General features: G+C 37.3%; 2 protein-coding genes and 2 long non-coding RNA genes across 5 annotated transcripts; 1 reads left to right on the forward strand and 3 right to left on the reverse strand.

Moving 5' to 3' along the window:
- Positions 1-205: 205 nt before the first annotated feature.
- Positions 206-877, reverse strand: LOC138912096 (uncharacterized). Its single transcript, XM_070211953.1, has one exon. The coding sequence runs from the start codon at positions 875-877 to the stop codon at positions 206-208; it is 672 nt and encodes a 223-aa protein (XP_070068054.1).
- Positions 878-4122: 3245 nt separating this feature from the next.
- On the forward strand, positions 4123-5199 carry LOC138912097 (uncharacterized). Its single transcript, XM_070211954.1, has 3 exons — positions 4123-4156; positions 4462-4655; positions 4726-5199. The coding sequence occupies exons 1-3, from the start codon at positions 4147-4149 to the stop codon at positions 5197-5199; spliced, it is 678 nt and encodes a 225-aa protein (XP_070068055.1). The 5' UTR covers positions 4123-4146.
- Positions 5200-5296: 97 nt separating this feature from the next.
- Positions 5297-6492, reverse strand: LOC108054261 (uncharacterized). Of its 2 annotated transcripts, none has more exons than XR_011418019.1 (3): positions 6386-6492; positions 5906-6329; positions 5297-5843 (listed from the first exon to the last, which is right to left on the reverse strand). It is a non-coding gene; the product is annotated as an uncharacterized lncRNA (long non-coding RNA). The 2 variants fall into 2 exon arrangements; XR_006412093.2 differs by having other exon boundaries at positions 5906-6279; positions 6386-6444.
- A 13334-nt stretch (positions 6493-19826) lies between these two features.
- On the reverse strand, positions 19827-21570 carry LOC138912485 (uncharacterized). The gene is made up of 3 exons (XR_011418034.1): positions 21421-21570; positions 20528-21355; positions 19827-20472 (listed from the first exon to the last, which is right to left on the reverse strand). It is a non-coding gene; the product is annotated as an uncharacterized lncRNA (long non-coding RNA).
- Positions 21571-21758: the final 188 nt, after the last annotated feature.

The following is a 21758-nucleotide window of genomic DNA, read 5'->3' on the forward strand; positions in this document are numbered from 1 at the left end:
CTAACTTTCGAAGCCACAGTTCCTGCAACAACATTTTTGCCCTAGTCACTAGAGGGCACAACAAGCCAAGCGGATCGAAAAGTCGGGCAGTCACCGACAGTATGTTTCGTTTTGTCGCACGAAGATCCAGGAAAGAGTCATCCAACCGAAATTGAAAGTAATCTTTACCCGGCAACCAAACCACGCCAAGGGTCTTAGTTACGTCTTAGTCTGCCGTTAGCGGCATGACAGCGCTTTCAGATGCGGATAACTCTGGGCAGTTAGAAAACCACTTTGCCAATTCAAATCCTGCCTCTTGCAATACCTGAGAAACTTCGTCTCGAAGGCTTAGCAGGTCCTCAACGCTTCTGGCGCCAGTCAACAAATCGTCAACATAAAAGTCATTCTGTATGACCTTGGCGGCTTTTGGACACGAATCCTGCGCGATCTCTCCAAGCCGACTTAAACACCGAATCGCTAGATAGGGGGCTGGCGAAGTACCATAAGTCACGGTGTTCAGCTTGAAGATTTTTAGAGACTCAGATGGATCTCGTCTCCACACTATGAGCTGAAAGTTTCGGTCAGCTTCGTCAACCATTACTTGACGATACATCTTTTTTACGTCTGCTGCAAGCGCAAACTTGTGCAGTCTGAACCGAAGCAGGGTCGAATACAGCTCCTCTTGAATGGTGGGGCCAACCATCAAGATGTCATTCAACGCGACCTGCGTCGATGTACGGCTCGAGGCGTCGAATACCACTCTCAACTTTGTCGAGGTGCTTTGAGGTCGCAGCACGCATTGGTGCGGAATGAAATAGTGCGGACTGTCTGGGATTTTATTGTTCGTAGAAGACATATGGCCCATCGCTTCATATTCTTCCATGAATTCCAGATACATCTTTTTTAAAGAAGGATCTTTGGATAATCTTCTTTCAAGCGACAAAAATCTACGTTTCGCAACTTCATATGATGAACCAAGAGTGTTTGGGTCAGATTTGAACGGCAGACGAACCGAAAATCTCCCGGACGACAATCTTTGAGTGTTTTTCTCAAAGTGTTGCTCACAAAGTTGCTGCTCAGGAGTATGGACCTTGGCCTTGGGCGGCAAGTCCTCCACAGACCAAAATTTCTGCAGGGTTGTGTCGATTGACTCCAACACTTCTTCCTGGCAGCTGAGATGTACCAACTTTTCCGTATTTCTTATTTTTTCTGAGGCACATCTCCCTGACACTATCCAGCCGAGAACTGTTTTTTGCAAAATGGGAAACTTAGGCCCTTGCTTTATCTGGCCGACTGACAATAGTTCAAAGAACGAGTCTGCGCCTATAAGCATATCTATTTTTTGGGGCTTGAAGAAGAATGGATCTGCCAATTGAATATTTTCAGGCACCCTCCAGCCGCTGGTGTTCACCGTTTGATCCGGATGATAACCAGAAATATTTTTTAGTATGTAAAATTCGGACGACAATTGACTGCTACCCACTCGCGACTTAACTATCGTGTGAATTTTCTTGGTTGCTTGAGCATTAGTTCCACCAATGCCCCGCAAGCTCAAACACACGTCCTCTCTCTTAATCTGAAGTCTCTGAGCGAGCTCATCGGTCACAAAATTTACTTGTGAACCAGAATCGAGCAACGCTCGAGCCAAAACTAATTCGCCACTTTTTGTTTGGACGCTCACGATGCAAGAATAACTTTATCCGATGCAGTCGCATGCATAACATGCGAAGTGGATGGAGTATTCTGCAAGAGCGTGGGCTGAGGAGGAGCTGGCAACGCGAGATTTGATGGCGAGTAAATGTGCAGCAATGTGTGGTGTGAGGACTTACACACCCTGCATCTTTTCGATTTGCACCTTTTTACAGTGTGGCCCTTTCGGAGGCAGTTAATGCATAAAGGAGCCTTTTTTGCAAAATCGAATCTTTGCTGAACTGTTAGGGCAGCAAAAGCAGTGCAACTTCCTACTTGATGTTCTGCAAAACACACATACTTCGGGGTCGTCTATGGCAGCAACAAACGAAAAACTCCTATTTCCATTCTTCTTAGGATAAGCCTGGCTCTGCTGAACAATTTTTGGCTTACACGCTTCTTCGGCAACCATATGCTGACAGCGCTTGTTCAGGGCCGACTCACACTCGCTCCAAAGAGGAAGCGAAGTATAATCTAACGATTCTTCCCATTTTCTTTTAGTTCCTGCATCGACTTTGCCCATTACTATGGATGAGGATGGCATTCGTAATACGTTTGTCATCCCCAATGGACAAAAGAGAATCGTATAGCGCTGTGACTGTGTCGATCAGGTTTCTCAAGGCTGTAGCTGATGGCTGGGAAATCTTTGGCAGATTAAACAGTGTCGATATATTGTCAAAAAAAATTAAACAATCATTATCGTACACCCGCCTTAGGCTAGCCAGGGCTTTTGGGTAATTATTCGCTGTAACTTGGAATGCCCTGACTGTTCCTAGCGCGTCTCCAGCCAAACACGATATTAGATGGTTAAATTTTTCGATATCGTGCAGCGTGTCATCTTTGTCAACAAAAGTTTCGAAAAGGCTTATAAAATGTTTTCCGCTAAAGGTTGGAAGAGCGACGCTCGGCATTGGGGTGTGCGCGTTGCCGGCGGAGCGGAATTGTCAACGCTCTTAAGCTTTGTTTCCGCGATTAAGGAAATTAGCAACGATTTTGCTATTATCGCAGTCTCTTCTAACTCTTCGCGGTACTCATCATCTCCATTTTTCGCTTCAATTTTATTCTGTATAAGCGAAGCATTTTCAATGTGCGTATTTAGGATTTCTAATCGACATTCTAACTCAACCGTATTTAAGGAGTATCGACCCTCCTTTAAATATTTTTGCGTTCGCTCTATACTCTTCATATATCCATCTCGTTGGTTTTTCAACCCTTCGATGTCCTTGTTGTTACTTTCTGATTTTGGCACCATTTTTTTTTTTTTTTTTGGTTTCGAAGAGTTTATAATTTAATTTATTTTAGTTTTTTTTTTTTTTTTTAATTGTTGTTATGTAAATGTATACAAAATTTGTTTTTAAATTTATTAAATTTAAAAATAATAACCAACGAGAGGAATAAGCTGAACGCAAGCAGTGTAGGGGAGTTATTTAAATGAATTGAGGAATTAATTTAAGGAATCTTAATTTATTATAATAATTCAATAATTATAATATGCCGAGCGCACGTCGTGTAGGGGAGCACACGCCAAGCTCAAACACCAAAAAACGAACAAGCGTTTAGGCAACGGCAACGCTTGCACCGTTCCAGCGATCGAAAACGAAAACGGCGAAAGAGAACTCGAAAGAACGGGCTGCGCTGTCTGTGCGTGTGTGTGTATGTGTACGGGTGGCGGTGATCAACGCAATGCTAACGGAGAATGATGCACTGACCGATAACTAAGGGCAACGAATATATAAACCTGACGCCTAAAAGCGCGGGAAATGGCGAAAAGCGAGGGAAATTTGAGGAAAATGCGCGGCCGAAAATTTGCCGGGAATTTAATTCTCGAATTAGAAATTTTCACACTTCCCAACTTTTACCCTTTTAATTTTTGCAAAGCTGTAATTTGTGTTCACTACGACGAGAAATGGGGGAATTTTATTCTTTGAACAACCAGGATGCCGACAAATATTTATTTGATTTTGGTCCAAAGCGATTCACTTATGTATTTATAATTCGAAATATGTATATTTGTATGGAATTATCAGAATTATACGGCCCTGTTCTAGTTTTCACTTCCGAAAGTTTCACACGGATTCGAATTTCCCAGACCTGTTCCAAGACTCACTTCCGAAAGAACTGCATGGAATCGAATTTCCCTCTGTTGTTACTGTGTTAACTTCCGAAAAATTCACACGGAAACTTTCCGCCAAGCATATGACAGGCGGATTTAAATTCGGCAGTATAAAAATTAATTCTTTAAATATACTTCGCGATAGCTTTATAAGTCAATAATATTTTTATGCTATTCCTTGATGTTTTATGTTCCTAATTGCATCATCGGAATCGAAATTATTTGCATATATGACTTATTAATAATTATTTTGTGGTTGCACCTTAAAACCCGGTAAATTCTAGCCTTGACAATGAATGCAAATCCGCCTCCCTTGTTCTAAATTCCGCTCGGATTTGGTAAAAATGGCCTAGAGTTGTCACGGTATGGATATAGGTATGTATTTCGTTGGGACTTTTTCTAAACTTATCCGATAAGGTTCGTGGTTCTTTTATAAGAAAGATAATTTATCCTAATTAACGAAATAAGTGTTTTGGCTCGGAATACCACAATATTTGATGTAAAATTTGAACGGGGACATTTGATAGGGATTTTGTTTTTCGACTTTGGCATCTCTGTATGCTTTAGCAGTTTGCAACACTATTTGTAAACAAAAGTGCTACCAAAACAACTGGCCTGATACAAAGTTTAGCGAACAACATGTAAGTAACTAAAATGCCCAAGATTTAATTTATTTCAAGTAATCTTTGCTAGGCGGAAGCATAAAAATACTGTCCAGGACGAAATCTTCCTTAAGTTCATGGGAGAAAACGTGGACATAGCGAGGGGATTCGTTAAGGGCGACAGGGTGGCTGTAGATGCCAAATGGAGCGCACTAGCCGCAGAGTTGAACGCAGCAGGACCGCCTGTTAAGGATGTCTCCGGATGGAAGAAGGTTGGCTTACATTTTTAAACTAATATACATTTCTATAAACTTATTCTCATTCAACTTCATATATTTAAAGGCATGGTGCGTTTGGAAGGGGGCGATTAAAAAGAAATTGGCGCACAACCGAAAGGAGTCGACTGCTACCGGTGGGGGTCCCTTCAACCAGGTGACAGTATCGGATGTGGAGGGATCTGTGGCCGCAATTTGTGGGATCTACCAAATGGTGAACGGCATTGAAGAAGCCAGATCCTTTGGTCCCCCCAGTTCCGATATTAAGGCGGAGGGGGATAAAACTATCAAGCGCCCAGCCAACACCAGTGCAGCAATTGACCAAACTCCGAAGAGGACTAGAGTGGGTCAAACGAAGTCCTTGGAAGAGGTTTGCGCCACCCAGAATGCTCTAATGGAAAGAGTGGTAGAGTCTATGGAATCGATGGCCGCCACTATGAAGATGCAGACAGAGATGATGGCTCAACATCTGCAAGAACTAAAGACCATTGAAGCACAAAAACTAGAAGTGCTAACAAAGCTACTAGGTAATAAGAATTAGATTAAGTAGATTTAAGTAATACTCTAGATTGAATACAGTGCCTTTCCGCAATGAAGCGATGTGACCTCAATTAAATTTAATAATTTAAAATAAATGATTTTAAACTAATAACCTTTATTTAATGGATACTTAAACATATTAAATTACAAAAAGCTTGCAGCAATTCCGTCCCGAATTTCAGCAGAATTCCCCAAACTCTCTTGGAGGTTAGATTCCTCCTCGTTCTGGTTGGGGTATTCGTCATTATCCTCTTCAAACTCTGGCATATACGCATTCCGTCGTCGGCAAAGATTGTGAAATAAACAGCAAACATTAATAATTTTGCACACAAATTGTGGATCGTACTGCAATGTTCCTTGAAGGCATCTAAATCTACTTTTTAGTAGACCAATAGTCCTCTCAACAATATTCCGAGCTGCTGCGTGCTTTAAATTGAATACATGCTGCATACTTTCATTTTGCGGACTACGATAAGGTGTTAGCACAAACGGTTTCAACGCATATCCTGAATCTGCTAATACAAAGAAACCACTGGTTGTAGAGAAAAATTCTCTTGTTCTACTGTTGTTCCAAATAAAGGAATCGTGACATGATCCTGGATGTGTAGCATCTATTGCTAATATCTCCATATTATAGTTGCATACCTAAAAGAAATACGAATCGCTAGTCAATGCACATATTTAATAGTTTCTTTATACAAACTTACCACCATAGCATTTATGCTGAAGTAGCCTTTACGATTCAAATATAATGATGAGTCCTTAACTGGCTTTATAATTTTAACGTGCGTTCCATCAACACACGCAATTACATTTGGAAATGCAAATTTTTCAAAAAAGTAGTCCTTGGATTGATCTATCTCAACCGGCGTTTGTTGGGTGGAAATGTTTTCAGTGCACAAGCACTCCAACGCTCCCACCACTTTGTGCAAAATTTTGGAAAATGTGCTCCTTCCAATATTGACATCGTGATCCTTCGCCACCCCCAGTTGATACGACCCGGTTGCTAGGAACCGAAGAACGGCCGCAACCTGGGTAACATGGGAAATTAAGGGGTTTTCTAGGTAGGGTCCGACTTCGCCTACAAGAATTTTGAACAATTCCTTGTCGACCCGGTAAGATTGTATAAATCTGCAAATCTTATTTTAGCTTTCGATACTTGCAATTTTTAATTAATGCTAACTTACTGCCGATCGGGAAGGTTAAAAATATCAGAATTGTTCCTTAATTGCCGTCTGTTGCGAATTGTGCTTAACAACTGTCTCCTTCTCAATTCATTGTTTGCCAAAACGTGTAAAAACATTTTTATAGACTAACTCCTGAATTGTTTATAAAAAAATTTGACAAGTCAGCTAGTTTCCCACACTGCTTTTTAATACTATTCTGTCGGGAACCTTTCAAAACTGCACAGGGACCAATGGGAAATTTTATAAAATGTCCCTAGCAAGAAAGGGAAATTTAGTTCTGTTAAAGGGAAATCCGATAATGTTAACAAATTCACTTCCGAGTGAAAACTGGAACATGCCTGATAATCGTTAGTGCATGCAAGTTTTATTTATTTCTTGGTTAGAATGCTCGCTATCTACCGAATTTTTCACACGAATGCAAAAAGTTGGAAGATGGGCCAAAACACAATTTACAAAACGCCACAGATTAACTTTCAACTTTTAGCACTCTATACCTGGTGGGACGATTCACATCCGTCGGTAACTTCCCTCTTCGAATCCATATGCCTTCCTTCCTGTGCGTAGGGGATAATCGGTGAATTTGGCGATAACGGCCAAAATTTTCCAGCGGCAGCACGACGAAACAACGTAGGCAGCAACTGGCGACAAGGAGCGGCACTTAACGGCGATTGAAAACTGCAGCGGTCAAAATTTTCCAGCGGCAGCGACGACGAATTCACGTAGGCAGGAACAGCGGATTAACAGCGGCAACAACAACTACACTGGTCCAGCTAACGGCGATTGAGAAGAGCAGCGGCAATGGCAATCGAAGAAACTGCAGCTTCCAAACTTCCAAAAAATTTAATTGACGGCAACAATTTGATTTGGCGGCAGCAACGACGAATTAAATCGGCAGCAACAAATCACTTTAATGTTTAAAAAAGCGGCCGGCGCGATTTATTTGATTAATTTGTTTGTTTCACCAAAAAAAATAACAACTCGAGTTCCACTGCTAATCACGTCGGGGTCACCATGAAAGTTTAATACTATTTTGTATTACAACGCGAAAACTTGTGATTGCAGGGAAATTTGATATTTTATTTTTGGCGACGACGAAAGGGAGTTTGCGCAATGAGATTCATATGACAACTAACTCTTTAATTTCAATATATAAACGCTTAAGCCTAACTTAACGAAAGGGGCGAGAGACGGGGCGAATTCGCGAGCGCGATTAAAGCTTTATTGCGCTCCCGCTCCCGCCTTACACTATTCAACAAAGTTCATTATAAAAGCGCAAAGTGCGCAAACACCAAGGGATCATTGAAATCGTCTCTACAAGAATGTCGTCGACAACATCCTTATCTCGATGAATTGATTTGTTGTAATGAATTCAAACATAAAAAGAATAGTTTAGAATGAAATAGAATAGATTCACAAGCTTTTTTATCGAGTCCATTAAAAGAGAAAGAGATAGGTAGCTTAACCATTTTAAAGATATACACTGCCGTAATATTCCGCCGGCAGGACCTCACTTTGAAGGTGAGGTTGTTTTTAGTTCACCATCCGTGTTACTTAAAGTAAATGACGTTCTTACAACCGTTCATTTAGTAGAAGAAGAGTCAATAGACAAAGAATTAATAAATGGAAGTCCTATGACAGTTACGATATGCAACACAAACTATGTCTGTTTAATTATACAGTAAATGTTAAAAGAATACATGAAAAGGTATCATGTTAAAATTAATGATTTAATAATTAATGAACCAAGACCGTTGCAGGTGTCTAAACATATACATAACTTAAAAAGCAAATACAATATATCGAATTACATATATATACAGTCCACTAATTTCATATTTGCATTTTTAACAAAAAGAATCTAAGTAATTGATAATCCCTACACCGCATCTTGGTCGCCCTTGGCAGAATGTTCAAGAAGAACATTTTTTATAATAAATCTAATACTTTACTAGTTCAGTACATGTCAATATGTTAATTGATCTAGAGCCGTAGATAACGATCTGTAACTAAAAAGGTGAAAAGGGTGCAGTGCTAACACTTGTAATCTAAGTACAGGCCACTTGAGCCTCACCATAAATATAGTTCTCAAACTGCACAAAGGGTCGCCTTGCAGTAGACCGTTGACATAGAGTAAGAAACTATACAGAGGCACCATTTGCTCTGCCCGAACCTCTGCCCAATCTCTGCTGAGAGCCAATTTAAGGCCAAGTTCGAAGCAAACATTGATTTCTCACCGCATCCAACATGTGCGAAGCAACAGTCAATATTGTTAATTATATATATATATAAATCTACCCATAATATTGTTGTAGACGTATGTGGAAAAAAAAATTTTTTTTTTGAAGCATCATTTTCTATCAGCCATACTGAAAATAGCACGCGCTTGGACACTGGCAATGAGGATAAAAAAAAATTTAAAGGAAATATGCGGCTCATGTTGGACATTTCCACAGCGCAAAATATTGACTAATTTTTATAAAAAACATTGATATCGATCCCAGTCGATCCTTAAAAGTTCTGGTCTACGAAAGTTTAGTTTGTTAGTAAACATTATCTCTTACGTGCACTACACCTCATACAATTTTGGGACGAACACAATCACAGGTCACAAACACTTATTTTGTAGTTAATTACATACCTTTTTCCATATTAATAGCAAAAAGTTGAATTGCAATGAATAAAATCGAATTATTTGCAAATTTTGGAGAGTGGTCAAAATTGGCGGGAGAGCGGTTAGTGGAAGCTGATGAAACACTTATGTTGTGTTTGAAGCTTTACAGCTGTGCGAATATCGAGAGGAAAGCGAAATGAAAAGTTTTTTTGGCCTATCGGATATATTAGTTATCTATTACAAAACATTTTTGGCGCCAATAATTAAGTTGAAATTTAAATTAATCGCTGCTAAATCAGTAATTTCCACCACTGTGCATGAGCCCAAAATGCATGTTTGAATCGAACATATGAAGTCATAGCATCATTGGCGATTTCGCCGAAGAGAGCGGCAGAGCAAATGGCGTCTCTATACATAATTACTCTATGCCGTTGATAAGGCTCCCGCTCAGGCAAACAGATGTGGTCTCCTCTGCGTAGACCATAGATAAGTATATTATAATGCCCTCTGCTCATTATGGACGCGTCGCGTTTGCATCCATTTACCGTTCAACGCGCCCAAATCCCATAAAAAACTTGTCTGCGATGGGCGAGGAGGGAAGGGTGGAAAATTGTCGCGTTACAGGGCTGGAAAGTGAAATTTGTGGTATTTTTATGCCGTATTAACAAGGCATGAACATTTTTCTGGACCCGAAACTGATAAGAGGCTGATAAGAAGCGGGAAATATTAAAACCATTTATTGTTGATATTTACATGAACTTTTTTTCGTATAGATTGGTATTTGATATATCATATATGCCAAATGATTTGGCAATAGTTCAGTATTCCGAGGATGATCCAAGTGCACAAAGGGCAGTAGCAGTTCGTTTATCCAATGGAATGGCTCGGCTAGAAAGGATCGGAAGCGAAATATTGGTCGTTGCAGCGCAGCCACATGGGCTTCCCCGTCTCCATGATCTTGACGTCCAAGGCGACCTCCTGGTCGCATTTGAGCGCAGGTGCAAAATCTGCTTTGACTGTAGATGGTCATTCCATATTCAAATGACACACGTCTTTCTTGCGCACAATGTCCTTGTAGGCGTTTCTGCCCGTCTCAGATTCTGTTCAGTGACGTGCCGATGCAGAAGCTACTGCTGTCGCGGGTCGTGTCAAAGAATTATTTAAATGACTGTTTAGATCTATATATATGAACGCCTTCTGCAGCAGATCCTTTTGCTTTCTGCCGTAATAAATGCTCAAGCATTATAACGTGGGATGTTGTTATTGCTTTCATCGTTGCAGCAATGTTTCCACGCTGTTGAAATGCTGTTCTGCGATTACAATTATCAATAACAAATTATTTAAATCCATGCTCGCAAATGACAATAGCAGAACAGCTGTTTTCAGACGCGTTTGTCAATGGAAACACCTCCGCCTATCGCGTTGCCAATTGAAAATACACAAATATACCGAAAAAACCGCATAGTGAAAAAATGCCTTAAGAATGTCATGTTAGTTACGTAAGCAAAGACTTATTGAAATAAAATAAGTATTTATACAGAACTCAAACGTGAAGGTTGTTTTCATTATTAAAGTAATTCCTTTCAAGACTGTAATCTGCCTAAAAGTACTGAAATACATTTTCCACTGCAGCGAGTTTTAGCGTAATTTTTTGTCTCCGTCTATCACATTTGTTATGGAAAACAAGTCGTTAAAGCATAAACCTCGTGGTATTTTGGTATTTTAAACCAAAACAGGTTTTTAGGTAGCTAGGATCAATATTCGGTCTTACACCGTCTTCCCACAGAGCTCCATCCACCATCGGTTGAACGGATGGTCCGAAAGGTTTTGTCGTTCCGAAAATTTCCAAGTTAGTCCGCCATCCAATTTTGACGGACTTTGACGCGCTTTTTTATGCGATGTTTTTTCGGTGCCACTCTGAATACTTCCTCTTGACTGTGAAAAATGGAACGTCAACTACGGGAACAAATCAAATCGATGGCGGGAAAAAATTAAATAATGCTTAAGCTTATTGTTTTTTGGTTGTTGTTGAATTATTTGTTGTCTGTTATGAGCGAAAAAGCGTTTGCAAACGGGTTGCTATGAGTGGGACAAAATTTAAGCTGTTCTGCGAACGAAAAAATCAAGGTTTGGGCGAAGTTTCAGAATATGTTCTCCTCTTCGTAAATAATAACTAGTATAATTAAATAGTATAATAAAAAAATAAATAATAATAATAAAAATTTATAAAAAAAATGTGGTTTTGTTTACAAATTTTTCATAAAAATTTTGGCTAAACAGAGGCGTAGTAAGAATGGAGTGTGGGGTACGGGAAGTTAGGCTCTCCCCCAGTCAGCAATATATGTATATGCATACTCGTTATAGGAAATGAGTTATTCCTTGTGAAACGTATCGAGATTTTCTTAATGGTCTCAAAACGATATCTCATATTTATCACGACATTTCACCATTAAAAAAAAATTTTAAAAAGGTAAAAAAAATCCATTTGACAGAAGCGAAGATATGGCGTCGCTGATTTTTTGTTAAAATAATTTTTAGCTTTTAATTACGTGGGGTATAAAATAAATAAAAATACTCCAAAATTATAATATTTGACAAGCTGTCATATTAAAATAACACCCATAATGGTTCCAGTGCAAAATATAATCCAAACTTAAAAAAAAAAAATGTCATTCGCGGTTTTCTCCAAATCGGCATTTTTAATCTTTATAAAAAAATAGTATAATGTTCTATACATAATTCTTGTTGGCCCCTGAAAGTTTCGTCATGAGACCTCCATTACTTTCTGAATAATTTAAAAAAACAATAAAAAACAAAGCAGTCTTTCGTTGTTATACATTAAATTATATTAGACAAACAGTTTTCGTTCTTCATTAATTCCGGGAGAACGACCGTTCCCATTTAGGTAAAACTAATAGGAAAAATTCAGTTTGGTATAGCAAAGAAATCCCTACCAATTTCAACGTGGGACAAAAGCTTCTTGCTACTTAATTATAAAAATATATTTTAATGCATTCTAAAAAAATATGATGTTTAATGAATAATTTAAATTGGTAATAATGGATTTATGAAAAAATGAGAAAGTGGGCTACAATTTAAAAGTAAAAACTACGGAAACATTTTTAACTGTGTTTGTTAAAATCTGATCATTAGAAAAATGAAAATATTTTAAAATCGCTGCATCAATCCGTTCAACAAAAAAAACCATAAGAGGGGTAGCACACGCATTATTTCCAATGCACTAATAAGTAATATCATTATCACACACAATCACAAGCACAATCCTCTTTTTTTATTCGTAGTCTTATTTCCTTTTTTTTATACTGCAGTACTTATTAAAAAAAGCATGCTTTTTTTGAAAATATGGTTATTTCATAAGAATGATTTATTCAAATGGATATTACTTATTAAAAATACTCACAGTCATAACGCAAGTAATTTTATATTTTTTAGGGAATTTTTAAAAATTAAATTCATTTTTATAATTTTCTAGCTTTTAAATATCTGATTTAGCTATTTTTTGACCCGGCTGCCATCACCACTCATTTTTGTTTACATGTCGCCGCCTAGGATAAAACTAAAATTTGAACTTTGTCAACCGAAAAAAGTTGAAAAATCCGAACTTTAAAAATCCACCATAAATCCCATTTTTTATGAATTTGGGCCATACTCGGCTTGTTTTGTCCGGAGGGATGTAAACTTTAAGTTTGTACCCATTATAATTTTTGAACGGATTTATTTCGATTATTTCGACCTACAGAGGACCAAAAAACACATTTTTCATCTTTGTCGAGCTGCTGCGCTGCCATTACTTATCCAATCATATTGATCTGTATGGCAAAGTTAAGCTCTGATCTATTGACTTTATATTGAAACGAAAACTGGCCCAATTGGGTGGATATTTGCCGAGACATAGGAAGAACTTCGAAAAAAGTCCGATATTTAACATTTTGAACTTTAAAAAATCTTAAAAAAAAACTGTGCCATCGAAAAAAAAATTAATGGTATTTTCGTGATTTGGGGGTCGAACACTAACAGAATTTGCCATCAATTGCTTTGGAGCTCTCCAAGATTATTATTTTTTAAACTAGTGTTATAATAAGTTTAATATAAAATTGTAATTTGACGTTAATCAACAAAATAAATGGTTATAAAACGCATATTTAGAACATAGAAACAAATAACTGAAAACATAACATGAGTGTGGAAATAACATTTTTATAACATTGACAATACCTACGACATTATTGTAGGGGAGTGTATGGTAAGGTGACGAACGATTCGTGTTTTGAATGTAACTTTTCTAAAAATCAATATTTTTCAAAAGTGTAAACGCAGAAAGTTGCTTACATCTACTGAGCATATTTCTGAAAAATTTGGATTTGATTAATTGAATTCGAAATTCCAATGCAGCCAAATCCCACAGTGTTTGGCGTGAACCCTTCTTTTTTTGCACTTTCAAAAGTTGTAGGGTAATGTGACGAACGATTTGTTCTTTAATGTAACTTCTCAAAAAATCAATATTTTTTAAAAGTGTAAAAGCAGAAAGTTACTTACATTTACTGAGCTTATTTCTGAAAAATTTGGATTCGAAATTTCAACGTAGCCAAATCCCACAGCGCTTGGTGTAAATCATCCTTTTCACAAACAAAAAAAAAATTTTGTTATTTTTAATTTACGGAAAAGTTATTTTCGATACGGAAAAGAAGGAAGTAATAAGATAATACCCAAACTTACAAAAAAAAAGGTCAATGTGCAATTTTTTTAAAATTAAATTAAACTGACGTCACAATACCCTACAAAAAGTTCGTCACGATACCCTACAAGGTAGACTTGGAGCAAAAACGGTGTCACTCTCAAACGGCACAAAAGAAACAAAACGCGAAGTACCAAAAACTGTTGATAAAAAACTCATGTATACGTGCATATATTTGCCTGATTTTATTTTCCACTCATCATTTAAAAATATCCGAAGATATACGCCAAAATATTGAAGACAGTAAAGTAACCCTTTTAACACTTCTTGACTTTAGCAAAGCTTTTGACTCGATAAATCGATACAGGTTGCAGGCCGTGGTCTCCGGGTCGCTTAAGTCATCTTTTCTACTCCTCACACAGGGAGTCCCACAAGGCTCAGTTTTAGGTCCGCTTCTTTTCTCGTTATATGTAAATGACCTCCCTAAATGTATTTCTATATGTGATGTGCACCTTTATGCAGATGATGTCCAATTATATGTCAGTCGTCCGCTAAGTCAAATTAGTGAGTGTATCAGAATAAGCAACAATGAGATTAAACAAATAAATAATTGGGCTGATGCAAAACGGGCTAAGACTAAATCCAGCCAAGTCCAAATGCCTATTAATATATAAAAAATCAATTAATCGTATCTCCCTTCCGAAGATCCAGGTAAAAAATGTTGAAATATACTTTGTTGAGCGAGTTACAAACCTAGGAATAGAATTTAACTCCACTTTAACTTGGGATGACCATGTTACTAAAGCCACTGGGAAATCGTACGGAGTACTCAGGCAATTATCTATAACCCAAAAACGTATTCCGCAAAATATTAGGATGCTAGTGGCGAAAACCTGCATTATCCCAATATTGTTCTACGGAATTGAAATATTCGGATCGTGCAACGCCACAAGCATGCGAAAGCTACAAGTTGCCTCAACTCCATTGCGCGATATGTTTTTAATGTAGACCGTAGGAATCACATAACAAGTCATGCTAATAAAATTTGCGATCTAAGCTTTGAGTCGTGGATTAAGTTGAAAACCTTGCTATTTCTGCATAAACTCCTAGTCAGAAAAGAGCCAAAATACCTACATGAAGAATTGCAATTGGCGTCTTCGGCCAGAACAAACAACATTGTCTGCAAAAGATTAAAACTTGCGATGACCGGGTATTTAAATAGGCCTGTAATTTCTGAAGATAACCCCATTTTCAAACGAAATTCTGTTGGAATATTCCTTTTCCTTTGAAGAACTTTTTCTTTACCTTCAACGCTCCAAACGTGCCAGACTTGTACATCAAGTCTGTACGACAAATGAATAAAATCAAACAAGAAAGGAAAATGGCTTCGGCGAGCCGAAGCTTATATACCCTTGCAGATAATTCCTATTAATCACTAATTTTCCGATCGTTCCTATGGCAGCTATATGATATAGTAGTTCGATATTGATAAAATTAAAATCTAAATTCGAAAACATTTAAAAAAAACTCATATCCCAGAGTGGAAGAGAATACGTTAGAAACCAACGAAGCAATAATTTATTTCCTATTATATTCCCATTAATTTTCCTATATGATATAGTCGTCCGATTTTGAAAAAAATGTATTCGATATTCAGAATTAGATAAAAAATGGCATTTCCAAAAGTAGGACGTTATAGGTTCAAAAACACCCAAGATATAATTTCTTTAAAATTTTGTTCCCCGATTATTCCTATGGGAGCTATATGATATAGTTGCCCGATCCGGATCGTTCCGACTTATATACTACCTGCAATAGATATAAGACTTTTCGGAAAGTTTTAACCCGATAGCTTTAAAACTGAGAGACTAGTTTGCGTAGAAACAGACGGACAGACGAACGGACAGACGGACGGACAGACGGACATGGCTAGATCGACTCGTATAGTCATGCTGATCAAGAATATATATACTTTATAGAGTCGGAAACGTCTCCTTTACTGCGTTGCAAACTTCTGACTGAAATCATAATACCCTCTGCAAGGGTATAAAAATCGTATGTATGCATGAAGAGGTGACAGTCCGAATGAACTTCCCTTTCTAAACTTGTCTGAATATCGTCCATCTCTGTGGGCTTCGCGTTGCATACATAACATTTTGAAGATGGAGATTTAGATAATGCATTACAAATTTTGCCATCAACTATTGTGAGTTGCAAAATATTCTAAACATATATTGTTTTATTACCCACAGTTATTTTCGTCGAAACAAGATAACAAGATTATTAATTTTGTCTTTAAAGTATTTTTCCTTCTTGATACTCAATTCAGTTGATTCCTTTAAAAATTGAACAGGTCGACAACATCGTGTGGATGCGGGTCGTGGGATTTTCCATATAATTTTTAAAGTGTCTTTAGCTGCTACTAGGATAAGCGGAACATATGAAGGGACAAACAAGTGGCTGCCTTCCAAATTACTGTTCTCCACTTTCTGCTTGTACTCGCTGTATCCAGAGCTTCCGTCGAAACCCCACTTCCCTATAACACCAGTTTACAAAAAAAAAATCGATGAAATATACCATGAATGAAACCATTGTTTTCCGGTAAGGTACGTCTTCCTGATTAAGAAAATGACACTTAACATTTTTTTATGGATAAAATTTTTTTTTAAGTGTAAAAAACGTTTTTGACACTTTTTTAATTCCTAACTTGAGTTGTGGTTAACCGATTTCATAAATGACTCATTTTACAGGTAATAGAATGCCCTCCAACTTTCTTATACACTGCATTGAGTTTCATTCATTAGTTCAGAAGCTACACTTCGTCAAAGTTGTAAAAGTGAGAAAAAATTCAAAAATGCTGTCATAAATGGCATCGTTAAAAATACACGCCTAAAACCCGAAATTAGTTTTATGAAGGGAGTGCGCACCTCCAACTTTCATATCAAATTAATTTGCTGGTGGATTGTAATGATCAATACCTTGTTTTTTTTGTCAAAGCACCTTCTACCAGTAGAAGTTATAAAACTAATTTCGGTTTTTAGGCGTGTATTTTTAACGATGCCATTTATGACAGCGTTTTTTGGATTTTTTCTAACTTTTTCAACTTTGACGAAGTGTAGCTTATAAACTAATGAATGGACAATGCAGTGTATAAGAAAGTTGGAGGGCATTCTATTACCTGTAAAATGAGTGAATTATGGTGGAAATCGGTTAACCACAACTCAAGTTAGAAATTAAAAAAGTGTCAAAAACGTTTTTTACACTTAAAAAAAAATTTTATCCATAAAAAAAATGTTAAGTGCCATACCCTTGTAGAGGGTATTATAATTTCAGTCAGATGTTTGCAACGCAGTGAAGGAGACGTTTCCGACCACATAAAGTATATATATTCTTGATCAGCACCAATAGCCGAGTCTATCTAGCCATGTCCGTCTGTCCGTCTGTCCGTCTGTCCGTCTTTCCGTCTGTCCGTTTCTATGCGAACTAGTCTCTCAGTTTTAAAGCTATCGCGATGAAACTTTCCCGAAGGTCTTCTTTCTATTGCAGGTAGTACATATGTCGGAGCGAGCCGGATCGGACCACTATATCTTAAGGCTCCCAAACAAATATAAGAAAATTCATTGTAACTTTGTAGGAAGTAGGCGTTTTGATTCTTGACTACTTAAAAACAAAATTGAAATAAATCGAAACGCTGAATCTGGAATCCCTGGAACTGCACCGAGTGAGTATTATTTTATCTACAAGGGTATATAAGCTTCGGCTGGCCGAAGGTAGCTTCCTTTCTTGTTTTTTATTATATCTGCAAAAAAACTCTGCAGAAAGTTTACTATTAACCAACTACCTAATGAGGATATATTGGTGCTTTGTTAAATTTGCTTCCGTGATAAGCGAAATAACCTCATTAGCACTGACAGATTTGTTCTTCAACAGCTGCCGAATCAGCAGATTCATCTAAATCAGCAATCCGTCTTCTTCTTGTTCGGCTTAAACACTCAGAAAAACTAATTTTGAACACGTTCAACATTATTTACATCTGTAGTGTGTACGTCGGAATTAAATGAAATCGATTCCTTTTTCGCAAACCAATCCGAATACTTTTTCAAAACGAAAGCTTTATTACATTTTTCCAATTCATCCAAGTATTCAGCTTTCATTACGTAGCCACCTATTATACATTCATATACATAAATGCGGCTGAGTTCGCATTCGTAAAAAGCTCCTATACAAACAAATAGAGAATAATATGAAATTATAAATATGTACAATTTATAAAAAGAAAACAAGAGAGAACGCTATAGTCGGGTTGGTGTCCCGACTATCTAATACCCGTCACTCAGCTAAAGGGAGTGCGCACTCGGGTTGGTGTCCCGACTAATAATCGTAACTCAGCTAAAGGGAGATAGATATATATTAACAATTTTGAATGCGTATAACTTTTTAATGAATGGTCCTATCTTCTACATTTCGATAGGTATAAATATACACAACAAAATTGCATTTATACTTCTCGGAAAACTTTAAAGACGTGGGCGCAGGACCCATTTTAAAATCGTTAGTGGGCGATTGTGGGCGTTAAAGGGGGCGTGGCGCTCGGCTGAAATAAACTTTCGCTGCGTAGGAATCCAAAGAATATGTGTGGGAAATCTCAACCTTCTAGCTTTTGTAGTTTCTGAGATCTCAGCGTTCATACAGACGGACATGGCTAGATCGACTCGGCTAGTGGCCCTGATCAAGAATATATATACTTTATGGGGTTGGAAACGCTTCCTTCTAGCTGTTACACACTTTTGCACGAATACAATATACCCTTTTACTCTACGAGTAACGGGTATAATGAACAAATTAACTGAAATGACAATCACAACAAAACGAACAGAGACGTAGAGAAAGACGAAGCTAAAGACAATTATCACAAAACACACCACAAAAAGCACAGTTTCACAAACGAAAAAAAACAAGAGAGAACGCTATAGTCGGGTTGGTGTCCCGACTATCTTATACCTGTCACTCAGCTAAAGGAAGTGCGAACGCTGTACTCGGGTTGGTGTCCCGACTATCTAATATTCGAACCTCAGCTAAAGGGAGTGCAAGGGAGATAGATATATAAACAATTTTGATTGCGTATAACTTTTTAACGATATGAAAAATGTGTTCTACATTTCGATAGGTATAAATATACACAGCAAATTTGCATTTATACTTCTCGGAAATCTTTAAAGATGTGGGCGCAGAACACTCGGCTAGTGACCCTCGGCTAGTGACCCTGATCCGTAATATATATACTTTATGGGGTTGGAAACGCTTCTTTCTAGCTGTCACATATTTTGCACGAATACAATATACCCTTTTACTCTACGAGTAACGGGTATAAAAAGCGAAAACGGCGAGACCATGGTTTCTTTTTAAGGTAACGCAGCGACTAGCAAAACCCAGCAGCTGTAATTTGGTCAAAATAATCTGTAAAGATTGGTTAATATTTATACCCTTGCAGAGGGTATTATGATTTCAGTCAGAAGTTTGTTTCCGACGCTTCCGACCCCATAAAGTATAAATAAGTTAACTAGGTAGCTAACCGGACGGAGGCGATGACCGAATGTCCGAAGCCCAGCCCAGCTGACGCGGCATTTGGCCGGATGCTCGTGCATAGCCGGCAAACACAGCATATTTTCGTGGCCGCTATGAATTTCATTTTTTGTCTACTTTAAGTTTAGTTCGCTTCAAGCTCTATACGAATAAAGAACACAAGTTCTAAAGCATTGCAAATTCCGGCAATTGCCGTTAAATATCTCTTGTTATTTGGCACTGACTGAGTCTCTAGGCCAGCAGGCGAAGGGGGCAGTTACCTTCCAACGTAAGTCAACCTAATCAGTAGACATCGGATTTTAGGTTTTTTTTTGTTTGTGGTCTAAAAAATTTGAAATTTTTAAAATAGACTTATAAAAATACAGGCTTTTAGTAAATGGTGGCATATCAAAAGTATGCCTTTTTTTAGGTCAAAGAAGGTTAAGGAATATGCTAAGACTATTTTAACCTATTTGAATAGGTCAAAAAAGGTCAAAAAAGGTTCGGTTTTATTTTACGCTCATAGAATTGAAAAGATGGCTTCTTTTATTAATGACGAGTCAGTGGTTTATTTAAAAAAATTTTAAACGGAAACAAAGTATTACAAAAATTTTTATTGGCCCAAGGAGGTAAATTTTGTGTTTTTACATATAATTTTGGTTGTTTTTGTTTTGTTATTTGGGTAGAATTTAGATTTTATAAACTGTAAAGAGAAAGTTAGTTATAATTTTGTTTACAGTATATAATTATAAGTTTTTCCATGTTACTCGGAGTAAGTTTCTGCCTTTTTTCCGAATGTATTAATTTGTATGCTGAAAAACTCCGCTCTACGTCACATGATGTCAATGGTGAATTGGTATATTTAACGACATTTTCTTTTGTAATGTTGGGAACTGAGAATGTACAATTATTTATCGAAGTGTTAATGGATTCAATTAGGGTGAAATCTGGATTTCGATGTAACACTTTTCGAAATTTTTCTTGAATGTCCTTTCCAATTCTTCCTGGAACTTTTTGAAACAACATTTTAGCTTTTTCCACTATTTCCATCCCCTGTTTTAATGTCATCCCTGATTCCTCTAGAGCACTTATGTAATTTGGAAGTTTTTCAAAGTATTTCCTAATAAACATTAAATTTGATTGAAGGTCCGAATTTGTAAGCAACTCCCTGGTTACTTTTATCGAGTCCGCATCGTTTGGATCGAAAGACTCTAGAACCTGGGCCAAAATAAATTGTTAGGTATTTACATTGACTTGCTTTTGGAATGCTTACCGATTTTATTCCTGTAAAGTGGTTTGCGTGAAATATAACAGCTTCAATCCATGTTCCCCATCTCGTAACAACTGGCTCAGGTGGTAGCATTATATCCAGACTCTCACTGTACTTTTTCGATCGGGATGGTGATTTTAGAAATACTTTCTTAACACTCGACACAAACTTGTTCACATCTGGGAATTCCAATCGAACAGTTTCCGCGATTCGATGTAAAGCGTGGGCCAAACAAGTAATATGAATTATGTTTGGATAAAATATTTTAAGGTGCTGACCTGCCTTAATCATATATGCTGCAGCATCTGTCAATAACAGCATTACTTTGTTCTCCATTTCATTTGGCCAAAAACTGTTCAATGTACTATTTACAAATCTTGATATCGCCGAACTATCTACTTTTTGAATTTCCTTGCAAGCTATTAGGTAAGGCGTAGTTCTTTCGTTTTCAGTTAGTGTTCCCACTATAAGATTTGCAATAAATCTTCCGGCTTTATCGGTTGTTTCATCTATAGAGATCCATATTTTATTGCTTCCTATGTGCTCTTTGATTTCATCCATTTTATGTTGGTAACACCTGTCCAAATAATTTTTTCTTATTGTGCTTTCGCTCGGAATGTTTTCTTTAGTGTATTTTTCTAAAAAGTTGTTAAATGTTGTGTTGCTAAGTGCATTAAATGGTATGTTAGCGGCTACCATTGCTTGGCACAGTTCAAACTGAAAATTGTCTTCCCCTTCGTGGTTGTCAAGTTTTTCAGTTTTCTTCTTATTATGAATATGTAAAATGGTTTGAATGTGTTGTTGTAATTGTGATTTCTTCACTACAGTAATCTTCGGGAGTGGAAAACATTTATATAAAAGCAAACAAGTAAAGAGAACTAAATACAAACACTTACATTTTTTTTACATGTTTCGCAATATATTTTTTCTTCCAATAGTACCAGCTTTTCCGTTGGAAATTCCTCCAACCATTTCAGGCGATTATCCTTTCTATTGGGATTCGGCATTTTTCGTTTAAATTCTCAATCACAAGGCACACGACTATGAAATTATTTTGACTTTAACAGTATCAATTTCAGTTCGCCTACTTAAAGGCATATATTCAAAGCAAAAAAAGGTCAAAAAGGTCAAAAAAGGTTGACATATTCCGAAATATGCTTTTAGGTGGAAGATATGTAAAAAGGTCAAATTTGCAAAAATATGCCGCCTTCAAAATGATCTACGTTACATGAAA

Source organism: Drosophila takahashii, chromosome 2R (assembly GCF_030179915.1).
Source record: "Drosophila takahashii strain IR98-3 E-12201 chromosome 2R, DtakHiC1v2, whole genome shotgun sequence".
In the NCBI taxonomy this organism is placed as follows: domain Eukaryota; kingdom Metazoa; phylum Arthropoda; class Insecta; order Diptera; family Drosophilidae; genus Drosophila; species Drosophila takahashii.